A 14482-nucleotide genomic window follows, 5' to 3' on the forward strand; every position below is an offset into this window, starting at 1 on the left:
CAAAGGTGGTCATTTAGGAAAGTGTGCGAGGTTTCCGCGCTGCTGTGTGTGTTTGTTAATGTTGGTACGCCTGAAGCCTCCTGAATAAAAATCCTTCCTCGTTCCTTTTCCTTTGTGATGTTTGCCTAAAACTGATGGATTCACAGATAAGAGTAAAAACTGCCGTCAGCTGCAGCCGTGTTGCATAACAGCAGGTCCCGTAAACCGACACGTGCTTCCATCCATTTATGTCCATTTATTATGGATGATAAGTTTTCAGCTCCTCTCCATCAGGCTGGCAGAGAGCGGGTACTCCCTGTAAACCTCCGCCTGCTATCCCTCTATGTCTCTCTACCCGCTCTCTCTCTCTGCTGGCTCTGTGCTGTGAAGTGAAGTGGGAGAGGAAGACGAGAGAGCAGCGTTACCGACAGGAGGAGGAAAAAGGAGAGGGAGGCGGCGGGAGTGTCTGACAGAGAGGAGAGTATTTATAGGAGGAGAGATGAGGAGTTAGAGCGACAGCGGAGGGAGAGGGAGGCAGAGGTACAAAGAGGGAGAGAGAGGGAGGAAAACCCAGACACAATAAGAAGAAAAGAGAGACAAAGAGGAGGAGGGCGAGCGAGGCACCATGCTGAGGAGGAAGAGGAGCGTGTCGTTCGGAGGCTTCGGATGGTAAGAGCGCTCGCCCTTTGATGAATGGCTGAATAATCTCAGCAGCTCTGTCCGGCACACTTTCTCTGGGTTTTTGAGTTCAGCTCAAGCTGCAAGGAATGACATCACGGTGACATCATCAGCTCTCAAGTCAAATTGTTACGTTCATGTGGAGGATTGTGAATGTTGTTTAGATCAGGTGAGGGAAACTGAACGCTAACAAAGTTAAAATGGGACGTTTTTTGAATGGACTTTGGTGGGAAAGTTGTCGGGCTCTGCGAGTTCGTTCTTTGTGAGCGTGAGACGCGTTTCTGTGTCGTCTGTGTTTCCAGTCGACCGACGGCGAGTTAATCAGCAACTTTCTGCGTTCGGACGAATCCAAAGGAAGTTTAGCTCTGCAGGCGTTTTCTGTCTTCTCGTCAGCTTCATTTGTTGTGTGGCACCAAAGAGGACAGCGAGCTCACACCCAGCACAGCAAACACATAATACATGTCTGCAGAAAGTCCACACAGTGCATGAAGATGCAACATTCTCCTTCTTTAATGAGAAAATCTGATATTCGATGTCCCAGCTGCTTCTTTCTTCTTCTTCTTCTTGGTGGTGGTTTTGTAGTTAAACTCTCAGCTGACGCGTTCCACGATCATCGCCTGAAACAAAAAGTGGTCACTCTGAAGGAATCAGGTTGATCTATTTCTTTCACTGAGCCCCAGATATTCACGTCATCATCGGAGGTCCTGCATGCATGCCTCGTCCTGCCCCTCTGCAGGCTTCCTGGAATCGGCCAATCAGAGCAGCTTGTTTCAGAGCGGCTAAACTGATGGGCGACAACATTCAAAGCTCGTCTGCCAGAGTCCAAAAATAACAGTAAAATCTTTTAAAAGCTGCTAATTTATTTTCTATTTCACAGTTTATACACAAATATATTCACAACACCTCGTTACTTATTTTAGATTTAAAGAAACAGTCACTGGAAATGTAAAAGTGTCACACGAAGCATTAAAGCTAACGACACAGATCTGGATCCTGAACAGACCTTAAATCACATGCTGGGACCAGAGAAGAGCGTAACCTTGGTTACGACAAATGTGACCCAAAACACAGTGAAATAATATTTATATATTATTAATTACATACAAAACTACAAAATATGTACGAAATGTTTAAATATTAATAATGAGTTAGAAAGTTTATTATGTATGTAAGTAAAACGTTTATTATTTACTCAAATTATTTGTGTAATATACTTTATAAATTAATTATTTAAGAAATGTTTTATTTATTTATATGTAATGTATAAATAAATAAAACATTTAAATGTATGTAATAAATGCCTGAAAAAGTCATAAATTTTGGCAAAGGCATTTTTTTTAAATTATTAGACCATAATAATATAAAAACTTCAACTATTAATCGGTATTATTAAAATAATGATGTATTAAAAAAATTATTAATTGATAAATTCAGAAGTTCTTGAATATCCGTTTAAATAAAAAAAAATCCAAAATGTAAAATGTTATATTATTATTATTTTTATTGGTTTATTGTTATTATTAAATACATCATGGAATTATGGAAACATTTAGTAACAAACATTAATTAAGTCTGTGAAGGTTCTCGGTCATCCAGGTCATCGTAGTCAAAGGAGCTTGGAAAGAAAAGCGTCTGGACTTCTTTAAGTTGCTTGAAGACGTTTCACCTTCATCCGAGAAGCTTCTTCAGTTCTAAGGTCAAATGGTGGGGAGTCCCAGATTTAAACCCAGTGGGAGTTTCCCCCCACAGAGGGACAAAAGGACCTCCTGATGATCCTCTAATCGCCTGAGCCAAGGTGTGGAACTGGGTGTGGGTCCCCAGTTGGTGTCGTAACAGAGGCGGTGGTTTACGACACCAACTCTCTGCCATCTATAATCCAGTTTTGAGTTCCCTTCCCAGACGCCTTAACGCCCACTCACATCCTGGGCCATCTGACCTCAGGAAATCGCATGATAAGGTGGGGCCAGGTTTCACAATGAGCTCACCCGAAACTCTGGCTGATTGGGACCCACACCCAGTTTCACACCTTGGCTCAGGCGATTAGAGGATCATCAGGGGGTCCTTTTGTCCCTCTGTGGGGGGAAACTCCCACTAGGTTTATATCTGGGACTCTCCACCATTTGACCTTAGAACTGAAGAAGCTTCTCGGATGAAGGTGAAACGTCTTCAAGCAACTTAAAGAAGTCCAGACGCTTTTCTTTGCAAGCTCCTTAAACATTAATTAACATTCACATAAGAACTCATGTTTCATTGGTCACTGTTGGTCCTCCATACAGCTGCCTGTGTTTGACACTAAAATGTGAAATATTTACAGGAGAGAATCATTTGTGTCTGTGGGGTTAATGAACGCTGCAGGTCAGAGGAGGAGGAGGAGTGAAGGTCAGAGGGGAAACCAGCAGCAGCTCTGCGTCCTCTCGTCCTCGCCTCAATGAGCCTCAGCCTGAGTCTGTGACCACAGCGAGTGGAAACTCTGACACAAGCTCTTCAATCATTCACCTCCTCCCCCACGCCTCCTCCCCTCACACCTCCTCCCCCCACACCTCCTCCCCTCACACCTCCTCTCGTCTCCGACCTCCCCACCTCAGACCTCCTCTTCAGACCTCCTCTAATTTTACCCCTCTGTGTTTCATCCTTCCTTCTCCTCAGACCTCGATCTCTCGCCTCCTTCTTTTCTGTTGCTGTTTCCTTTTGTGTCTCCTTGTTTCCTTCCACATTCCCTTCTTTACTTTTATACATCCTTGTTTTGTTTTTCTACTTTCCTTCTCTTCGTCCTTGTTTCCTTGTTTCCTTGCTCTGATTCTGTTTTCATTCATGTGCCTTTATTTCCTTTCACACCTCCTTCTGTCCTTAAATACTTTTTGTCCTTATTTCCTTTTATGTTTCCTTCTTTCACTCCCTGCATACTTCTTCCTTTTCATACTTCCTTGTCCACTTCTGTGTTTCCTTTCCTTCTTCCTTCCTTCCCTGGAGTCTTCTTGCTTCATTGCCTTGTGTCCTTCTATCCCTTCCTTCCAGCTCAAATTAGTTGCTTCCTTCTATGTTTCCTTCCTGTCCTTTCCTTGTGTTTGTCCTTGTTTTCTTTAGACCTTGTTCTAGTTTCATTCATGTGTCCTTCTTTCCTTCCCTATATGTTTTCTTTACTTCATTAAATATCTTTTTGGGATTATTTTTATTTCCTTTCATACTCCCTTATGCCCTTAAATACATTCCTGTGTACTCATTTCCTTCATATTGCTTCCATATTCCCTTCCCTTGCACACTTTCCTGATTCTGTTGTTATTTCCTCCTATGCTCCCTTGGGTCCTTTCAGACATGTGTCCTTTTCCCCCTTCTTTTCCACCTTCTTTCATTGCTTCCTCGTTTCCTAGTTTTTTTAATAGTTGAATTCCTTCAACACTTTCTCCTCATTTTGTTCTATACCTCCTTCCCTTTGTCCTTTCCTTGCGTTTGTCCTTATATCCTTCCAAACCTTCTTTTCCTTGCAGTGTCCTTCTATCCCTCCTTCATGTATGTCACATTCCTTTCATTCATGCATCCTTTTTGCTTCCTTCTTTCCTCGTTTACTTCTTTGTTTACCTCCTCCTTTCCATCTGTCCTTGTGGTTTCCTTCCATGCACTCTTGATTCCTCCATCTCTGTTTCTTCATCCTTGTATAGCTCGTGATTTCCTTACATAAAAAGAGAAGCTCCTGTTCTTCCCCACCTCCTCCTTTCCTTCTCTCTGTCTCATCATAATAAAATAACAGATGGTACGCCCTCACAGATTACCTCATGCCTCCTCGTCGTTCCTCTGTCCTCCAGCGTTTAGACCAAGCCGACTAATAGAGTTGCACTATTAAATAATGCAGGAGCGGCCTCGGGGCGGCTGCAGGAGCGTTTATATCAAACCCCTGGATGCTCCGCCCATCCTGCTCCATCCTCGCTCTCTCTTCGATGGCTCGACTGTCGCTGTCATCACAAACAGTCACAGGACTCAAACCTGCAGCAGCTGCTGGAGCTTCACCCGAGACGCCGACATGTTTTATCCTTTATGTGAGGACGCCATGTTGGTTTAACGTGTTCGTTCAGACTTCTAGGTCGCTAGATGATGATGGTCAGACTGAAGCGACATCAAAGACATTTTATTGTTCGAGGAGTTTGTAATTATTTTATTTTCAAACAAAGAACTCGAAACGTGACGATTTTAAAGTGCAAAACTCAACAAAAGTGAGAAATCTGCTGAATCACGTTTGTTCACTGAAGCAGGAAATCAGCTGTTTGTGTAACAAACTCATGTTAGTGGGAGTGGAGCCTCTGCTGGTCGCTGGAGGAAGTGCAGGTTTGAGCGATGTCAGCTTTGTTTCCAGGCTGGGTTGGAGGGACGACGCCATCTTTGTTTGTGTGTATGTGTGTGTGTCTGTGTGTTTGTGTGTGTGTCTGAGTGTGTGTGTGTCTGAGTGTGTTTGTGTGTGTGTGTGTGTGTGTGTGTGTTGTTGGATGAGTTATTTATGGCCTGTGGGAGTGGAGTTTTCTCAGAGTCATCATACTCAGGCTTTTAAAGTTCTGCTCGACCACACGCTCTCCTCTCATCTCCTTCTCTCCTCTCCTTCTTTCCTCTCCTTCTCTCCTCCACACTTGTCACCTGATCTGTGTCTCCTCTTAACTCTCACTTGTGGTTTTCAGGCTGTTTCCCATCACAGTGAGGTTGCTAACTGCTGTGTCAGTAGTGCTGGGCTCTATCGTACCGTTCACGGTAACACCGGTGTAACGTTGGGCAACGACAGGAAAATGAAACATGGCGATAGAATCTGGGTAAAACGTGCATGCGCAGTGCCTTTGTTTACATACGCACATGGCGGCGACGCAGAACGAGAAGAACGAAAGTGGATCGTTGAATGAAACGATGAACCTGAACTGGTTTGTAAAAATGCTGCAGCTTCACTGGTGTGGAACTGGTTTAGCTTTCGTCAGATACACAACAAAGCACTATTTTTGGTAGCGCATGCTAGCGGGCCGTCGTTATTACCGTGTTGTTTGGAAAATACGACACTTAAAATCAATCCTTTGATTTTTCTGAAAGTCGACAGAGCCCCTTATAATCCCGTGTGCCTCATGTATGAACTCTGGTTGTGTTTACTGACCTCGAAACGATTTTATGTGCACGGCGCTCGAAAATCTGTCAAATGTTTCAGTACGACTTTGCTAAGCTACGAAGCCACACCGCTTGATGGATTGTCGGAGCATTACGGCTATCGTAGGCGGAGCCTCGTGGAGTGATACGTACTGTGCTTCAACATAATGTTACCGTATTGTGTGTATAACCTCTTTTTAAGGTTTGTGGATATTAAACATGGTTATGCTGAGGATATGTCGGCCAGTTTCCACTGGAAATGCCTTTTAGTTAAACTGTCAGACAGGAATTTGCATTTGCACTGTTACATTTTTATATAACTTTAATGCAGATAAGAAACAGCTGCTTGTTTAACCCTCCTGTTATGTTGCGGGTCAGATTGACCCAGGAACATAATTAGTGTTCCTTCAAACCAACGTAACAGGAGGGTTCAGTGAAAATACACTGATGGGTTTTTGCACTAATAAAGTTGTGGAGTTGTGTTTTGTCTCGTGTCAATTATATCGTTATTGCAAATTTTCAAACATATATGGTGATAAATATTTTTGGTCATATCGCCTGCTCTAGTGTCAGAGTCTATCAGCGACGAGCGCCGTGGCGTGTATGACAGACCTGCGTTACAGCATGCATGAGACAGCGACGATCCGTGCAGCGTAACTGTAGTGAGAGCAAATCTGAACCTAAACGTTTCCTCAGCATCACAAAGTGGAAACAGGTCTGCTGTCATGTCTCTGCAGCGTCTGGATGCTTCTTCATCAGTACTTCCAAGGACACCGTGTGAGTGAGGTGTGATGCAGGTACTGATGAACAGCGCTTATTTCACAGCCTGGGTGGTTTGGACTCCACCCTCCAGTCAGACCTGTGTGTGGTCTCAGGAGACCGAGCCCGGTGAAGGGGGCGTGCTCAGCCCAAACAAGTCCCTGGATCACCCTGCAGTGGGGCAAAGAGAGAGGCTGAGCAGCTCAGCGATTCAGGTCGAACTTATGGAAACGCAGTCGGTGACAGAGAGACGTCCAAACCTCTGAGCCTCAGGCTACGTCCACACCAGCCCAAATAGATTTGAAAACGCTGTTTTCATCTGAAAGCGCTCCGTCCACACTAGCGTTTTCACAGAGTTGTGCGTCCACATTGAAACGGTCCAAAACACTTACGTTCCAGTCCTGCACATGTGCAAAAGCCAGTGAGAATTAAATTAGAAGGAAGGCTATCTGCAGCACGGACAGGCTGATATTAATCTGTAACAGGGCTGTAAAGGCTGAGACCAATCAAAACAACTGCTGCATACCGCCCTCTGCTGACTAAAATGCGTCATTGTTTTAGAAAGTCTGCGTTTTCGAGTGTCCACACTGCGACGGGACAGCTCCGTTTTGAAATGTATGTGTTTTTCAAGAGCGTTTCCGAAATGCTGCGTTTTTCCTTGAGGAAAACGGCGCCTCAGTGTGGACGGGAGGCCAAAACGGTGTTTTTAAACAAAAACGGTTTAGTGTGGACGTAGCCTCAGGAACCCACTTTCTACACATCAGAGCACCTCTGAGTGTAAATATTCAAATGTGTTAAATAGATAAACGTGTTTCCTGCTCTCTGTGGGGTGCAGAGCTCTGCTGGACGTGTTTCAGTTAAACTGGGAGGAGACTGTGGACGTTTTTCTCTGATTTCTGATTTTCCAAACTAAATGAATCCCAGATTATCTGAGACTCTGTGAAGTCACCAGTGGTTCCTGCGTCTGCTGCTTTGTGCTGTTTTATTGCGCTTCAGCGTCATTACAGAAACACGTCTGAGTCGGTGGCGCTGCAGCACTTTAATAAACAGGTTTTATTGCTGTGAACCTCTGAGCTCACACCTCGCTCAGGTTGCTGAGGTTAATAGAGAATGCAGATAGAAATCTCGTCCTCCACCTCGGCAACGTCCTAACGTTCAGATCAGAGCGCGCTCAGTGCACCACATGTTAACGGTGTCTCTCTCTCTCTCTGTAGGATTGATAAGTCTACAGTCAGCACGCTGAGAGCTCGGTGAGTAACAACCCTGAATCACACAAAGACCGCACTCAAGTTGTTCCACTGCCAGAAATAAAATAAGAGCAGCAGCAGCTTCACCTCCCTCAGCCTGAGCTTCACTCTACCAAACATCGTTCTGAATGTGTTTGATTTAGCGTGTTGTGTTTCAGGCTCTGGAGAACAGCTTGTTATCTGCAGCTTCTTCCTTTTAAAGGGCCAATCTGCTCGTAGAGGATGGTTCCTTATTGTGCCGGTCCATGAAACCGAGCTCTGGTCCGGTCCCTTTACCCAGCTGCTCAGCAAAAAGCAGTGAAACCCCTCGGTGGTGCCCAGAGTCAGCGTCAGGCCATAAACTGAAGCTGTCAGTGAAACCAGTTGTGCTCACTTCAGCCAGATGTGCTCCTTTATATTTAGTCCATCGTGTTTGCTCGTCCACCCCGTCCAAATGAAGCCCTGCTTCCTGCTTCCTCCATCCATGGATCCAGACCTGCACCTGTAGGCCCAGGAGGGATGGGTGCAGGTCAGGATCCATGGATGGACGGATTATGGTTTAAAGGATCTGGTGACTTTGCTTCTGATGGTTCTGATGATCCTGATGGTTCTGATGATCCTGATGATCCTGATGGTTCTGATTATCCTGATGATCCTGATGGTTCTGATGGTTCTGATGATCCTGATGGTTCTGATGATCCTGATGGTTCTGATGGTTCTGATGGTTTAATTAGACTGACAAACTGCGGCGCACAGATCTGCGGCGGTTTGACGTGCGTTACCATCATAATCATGCTGATTATGGATTTAATGAGGTCAAAACATTTCTAGCTGCTGTTTGTATGCAGACAAATATTTTGCGCCGCTCAGCTCATGCAGGATTTACAGGAAGAAATCGATACGAGCTGGTTTCAAAGGTGAAGCAGATTACTGTGAACAAAAGAAGCAATTATACTGTTTTTAATGAGCCAAATATTGAGACCTGTGGAGATGCTGATAAGGACGCTGCGTTTATGCTCCTCTGCTTATTTCTCTCATCAGTTTGATCTGTGTTTGAACATTTGGCAGGAACAAGGATGACAAAGTGAAACCCTTGTGCTGATGTGCTGCAGCCTCCACACCTGTGTCAGCCTGCATGTCTACTTAAACTTGCTTTTTTAAAAACCTGTGACATCCGTCAACTAGAAGTTTGAAGACTAAAGCCAGGCTGACTGCTGCTTTACTCCAAAGCTCGTCAAACAAAACTTTGACCTGGAAGCTTTAAAGAGACGTTTGTTTGGGTGCGTTCACACGTCACACCGCAGAGTCCGGAACAGGAGTTACTGCCATACGGTCACAAAGCGGCCACGAGGAGAGTCACTGCAGAACGTCACGACGTCACGGTGAAGCTGACCTTTGACACTTTGGATTTAAAATGTCATCATGATGTCATTGCTTCCTGTGAGACCTTTCTGTGACGTTTAGGTCATGATGACCTTTAACCTTTAGTCTCTGGGACGTCCGCTGGTTTAGCTCCCGACGTTCACGTCAGGAGAAAAACGCGGAGCACGTTGGAAGCTCTTTGTCTTCCTGTGAGCCTAAAGACTGATCTGATTACGGCTGGAAGATGAAGATGCTCTCTGCGGTGGAGCGGGAGGATGAGTGCTGGGAGCCCGAAACCTGAGAGAGGGCAGGTCACAGGTCACAGTCTGCAGCACAGCCACACAGCGAGTTGGAGAGGATCATGGGACGTGTTCCACAGGTGACGCTCGCCGTTACGGCCGACAAGTGAGTGATATTATAGAGCAGCCATAAAAGCACATGGTGTAATCAGGCCTCCGTAAACGGGATCGTTACCATCGGGCGATGTGTGCGTGACTCATGCATGACACCAAGTCTGCACGCTCACTTCACGTGCACAGCTCGTTTTGGCTGCTTCACTTTGCACATCGTACACCTAAAGAACGAACACGTAGCTTAAACGCCAGAAATGTGCGGACAGCGCTCGTAACGCACGTCTTTAACAATCCAATAGCACGCACTGCCTGTAAGTCCTTCGTCAGAGGTCTTCCTCCCGTGTGTCTGCTTGACAAGCGCCCACATGTGGCCCGCTGTGCGTCTGTGGGGAAGGTGACCGCGTGTCCGACAGCTGTTTTCCCTCCAGCAGGTTCGCACTTCAACGTCCGCACGTGCTGCTCGTCACCCCGAGAAGCTCATTGGTTGGTTGGGTGGTGTGGATCGTCTTCCTGCAGAGACGCGGCGTCTGTGTGTGAGCTGCTTCACCACCTAGTACAGCAACCTCACAGAAGCCATGTTATTTGTCACATGATGTCATTAAAAAGTTGCGTGGTGTGAAATTATCTCTGTCAACGTGTTTCTTTCCGCTGGAGCCTCTGCTGGACGCCAGAGGAACTGCAGCGTGCGGCTGTGCTTTACTGAGTTCAGGTAATCTGTGATGTAACTTGAGGGTAAACTACTCCAGGATGAAGTGAGTGTGACAGGAAGCTGAGGGTAGTGATGGCGAACTCTGTCTCCCACAGAGGTGTTTGTAACGCTCACCTGCACAGAGACGCTTTAAGGTCATCGGATTTCACTTCAGGCTGAACGTGCTGAAGCTCAGAGCCCGACGAGGGGGAGAGATGTGCAAACATTCACGGTCCGGACTCAAACTCCACCACATCCAGTTAGAGCATCCTCCCCTCCCCCCTCCCCTCCCCTCCCCCCCCTCGCCTCCCCGCCATCCTCCATCTGCTACTGGCTCTCGCTCGCTCTCTCTGAAAGATTAAGGCGCTATAAGCTTAATGGACCCTGACGTTACAGGAGAGAGAGAGGGGAGGGCTGCTGGTGTGTGAGAGCTGAGTGAGATGCTCAGTAACCGTCGGCAACGCAACAATGCCACACGACCACTGGTGAGTCTGGCAGTCCCTCCATCTGCATGTGTGTGTGTGTGTGTGTGTGTTGCCTTGTTTTTGCTGTTTTCAGTTACAATGCGATCATGTGACTCGTAGTCTCAGCTCTGAGGTGTTCACTGAAGTGTTGGTCCAGTTTACGTCTACACGTGTAAATTACTGATGACAGACGCTCCTCGCTCAGCGATCAAACTCTGGAGTTTTCTGAGAGGACGGTTTGCAGAAACGTAAAGAACGACGGCGCCGATTGGACGCTTTCAGACAGGAAACTGAACATCTGTGCAGCTGCACGCTGACAGCTGCAAGACAAACAACGAGGAAATTATTGTCAAGTCTCGACTTAGTGAAGAAAACCTCCTCACACTCACTCAGCACCAATTATAGCTCACACACACACACACACACACACACACACACACACACACACTGGGAAATGTGAGCTGCAGAGAAGTGTGTGTGTGTGTGTGTGTGTGTGTGTGTGTGTGTGTGTGTGTGTGTTACACACCAGACCGTCTGTCTACAAACAGGAGCCAGCAGTGCTGCTCGTGTCCTACTGTCGTTTCTGTTGTTGTTGTTTGTCTCTGTGCCGTCTCCGTGGCGACTCAGTTTCATCCCTGTGAAAGCTGCAGAGCGCCGTGGCTGCAGGCGAGGAGCGCGCACGTTTCTAAAAAGTCAGTCTTATTGTTTCGTGAATTGCCTGCAGCTCTGAGCGAAGCGTGGCGAGTTACACAGCGGCAGAGTACGGCCTCATCGGCGCCCCCTGCATGCAGTAGTGTTCACTGCAGACACAAGGGGAGGAGCCATTGTTTCAAAGTGCACGACGTTTAATACGTTCATATCTCGTGCTGACAGCGACGGTGTTTTATGTCTGGAACAGGAAGTTGATGAAGAGCTGCTGACTGTGGTTCAGCCTTCAGCTACCTCAGGGTCGCCCATCTACAGCTGCTGTGAGCGTGCGCTGTCATGTGCTTTGAGCAACTAGCCGCAGCATTTTTTAGCTTAGCCCTCTGTTTGTGTTTGTTCTGCTTCCTGTTTTTTCCTGTTGCTGTCTTTCCTTTTTTGGATTTTCAGCTCCACCTTTATCGTTTCCACCTGTGCTCTACTCCCACCTGTGTCTCTTGATCACTCCATCCTCACACCCACAGAAATGTGGGACACAGTTTCTCCATGAACGCTAACGTCCACGGCGAGGTGCTTCCAACTGAGCTTACACAAAGAAGCAGATAAAAAACGTTTATTTCAAATAACACAGTCAGCACCCCTGCTGTGTTTTGCGGGAAACCCCGTTTCTCGCACGCTCCTGCGTTTCTGATCAGTCGAGTCCCGAAAGCTGCTCGAACATATTTAAGCGTCATCCGCGGCAGGTCCGTGGTTCTTCAGCTGTCAGCGAGCCACACGTCGACCGAGCCTCTGGGTCAGAGCCTCCACGTCACGGGTCCATCCTGCAATGCACATCACTGTGGAGGAGACGTTTGTGCTGCTCCTGGCAGGTTCTCCAAAGTGGAACTGATCCTGGGTGGGAAGCAGGACACGAGCGGATCAGTGGGTGTGGACCAATCAAAGGCCTCGGAGACCAAACTGGTTGTAATGATCACAAGGACGTGAAAGGTGTGATCTGAGCTGAAGCTGCTGTTCTAACACAAAGAAACAGGAGTGAAAGCGTGGATGTTCACACAGTCATGAAGCACGACGCCGCCGCCGCTGCCGCCGCCGCCGCCGCCGCCGCCACCGCCGTCCTCACTATTTTATTTTTAATGAATGTTTCCCTTCGTTTCATTTTAAAGGTTCACACTGGGAGGGGGCCTCCTGTTGGAGAAACTCGAGGGTTGAATTTAAATTTTAATGAAGAGCTTTGATGTTCGTCTGAAACTCAGCGAGCCTCCTGGCTGTGAGAAACGTGAGAAAATCAGTTTTTCACGACTGCAGAGAATCACCTGCACAGGTGGATGTGTCACACTGCCCACGGTTTACGAGCAGTAACTCGCCGTGACGCGGCCGTGAGGACGAGCTCTGTTCACATGCAGACCCTGATGTCACATTTAACACGTGCACTGTGTTCACAGCTGGTCCTGTTGGCTGTTCCCCCAGGGGGCGCTCTCAGGGAGTCCTGAATGGGCAGCATGCTGACATTCAATTCAATTCAATTTTATTTATATAGCGCCAAATCACAACAAAAGTCGCCTCAAGGCGCTTCATAGATACAGAGAAAAACCCAACAATCATATGACCCCCTATGAGCAAGCACTTTGGCGACAGTGGGAAGGAAAAACTCCCTTTTAACAGGAAGAAACCTCCAGCAGAACCAGGCTCAGGGAGGGGCGGGGCCATCTGCTGTGATTGGTTGGGGTGAGAGAAGGAAGACAGGATAAAGACATGCTGTGGAAGAGAGACAGAGGTTAATATCAGATCAACTCTTCTGTCCTTCAGCTTCTCCAAATTCGTCGACTCCTCCGACAAATTTTAAAATTACTCTTATTATTCTTTCTGGGTCATAAAATAAACTTTTAACATATTTTCAGGCGAGAATCTGTGTAAACTTAAAATATCTGCTCGGTTTATCAAGACTTCCCATATTTGTGCTTCGACGTTTTCGGAGCGTCTGCTACCCACCAGCTCGACAGGAGCTCGAGGGTCACTGAAGCCGCCGAGAACGGCACAACTCCTGGCACATCATTTTCAGATCACCGCCATCTTTCGCTACTCAGGTTAAACGTAATATATAAGTCACTTAGACAACCTAAAAATGTTGTTGTTGGGCTTTTTTCAGTGTTTTGTTTGTTCGTGAGTAAATCGGTTTGGCTGAGATTAAAGTTTTTAGATTAGATTAGATTAAACTTTATTAATCCCCCGGGTGGTTTTCACACAGCTGAATAAACGTCTAACAGAAAACTGATTAAACAGAAGTGTGAGACAGTCGAGAGTTTGCTCCAGTGTCCTGTTATATTTTAGACAGCAAGGAGCAGACGGCGAGTTTATTAAACTCACCGAGACAGCGGTGACGCAGATCAGAAGGCGAGACCGTCCAGTTTCACAGCGGTTTACTTCCAGCCTACCCGACCTTCTGAGAATCCAGCCCACGTAGACCGAGAAGGCTGGGTCCTCAGGAATTTGGACACCCTACTGTCCCGAGGATAAACAGAAGAAAAACATTTACCCAAAAATAGAGCCCCCTTTATTCTGGGCGTGCTCGATAGCGCCCCCAGTGGAACAGGAAATCCCACAGTTTAAAAAGTTTCCAGTATTTGAATAAAGCCACGCGCCCAGAGTGAGGGGCCTGTGGCGGCCATCTTTGACTGACAGAAACCTCCACACTGGAACCATCGAACATTTAAAGAGCCTTCGAGGGGAACTGTTTTAGTGCCGCACTCGGGCTGCGCTCCTCAGAAAACATGCCGCAGGTGTCAGAGTGTCAGGAGCCTGCTGTTTGAGTCTGGGGGCCTGGTGCATTGTGGGAATGGCTCAGAGGGACGTGTTGACATCAGTGTGTGTGTGTTGGATGAAGGTGATGTTATTGGCTGTGACGTTCAGTCAACAGCGCGGATAACGAGCCAGCTGAGAGTCGAGTTAAAAGCTCAGGGGTCTGTAACACACACACTCTCGTGCCGCCTCGCTGCAGCGCCGTGGACGCCGTGTACCTCACACACCTTCTCTGACCTTTTCTCTCTCAGCAGGCTTCATGTTCTCGGTTCGCGCTGACCTTTGTTTTGCTTCCTGGTCGCTCTGAGCGCTCCCCGAGGAGCCAGATTTGGGTCGGTGTTGTAGATGAGCAGCAAACAGAAATGTGAGGCGACTCGAAGCTTCTTAAAACAATCTGCAGTTTTTAGCGGTGCTGCTGTAGTCTGA

The 14482-nt window shown here is 47.0% G+C and overlaps 1 protein-coding gene across 4 annotated transcripts in view; it reads left to right on the forward strand.

Annotated features, from left to right (window-relative positions):
- Positions 1–410: 410 nt before the first annotated feature.
- The window catches only part of LOC102797425 (rap1 GTPase-activating protein 2-like), a 33443-nt gene continuing 19371 nt past the window's right edge, over positions 411–14482 (forward strand). For 3 of the 4 annotated variants that reach the window (XM_006808262.2, XM_087847584.1, XM_087847585.1), the window contains exons 1-2: positions 411–648; positions 7740–7775. In XM_006808262.2, coding sequence (XP_006808325.1) covers positions 605–648; positions 7740–7775 — 80 coding nt within the window. In that variant the 5' untranslated portion in view covers positions 411–604. Of the gene's footprint in view, positions 649–7739; positions 7776–10592; positions 10640–14482 lie in introns of those variants that run through there. The other variant, XM_087847586.1, reaches the window with a different exon arrangement.

The sequence above is a fragment of the Neolamprologus brichardi genome, chromosome 10, assembly GCF_056152115.1.
Source record: "Neolamprologus brichardi isolate AB-2024 chromosome 10, ASM5615211v1, whole genome shotgun sequence".
Lineage (NCBI taxonomy): Eukaryota > Metazoa > Chordata > Actinopteri > Cichliformes > Cichlidae > Neolamprologus > Neolamprologus brichardi.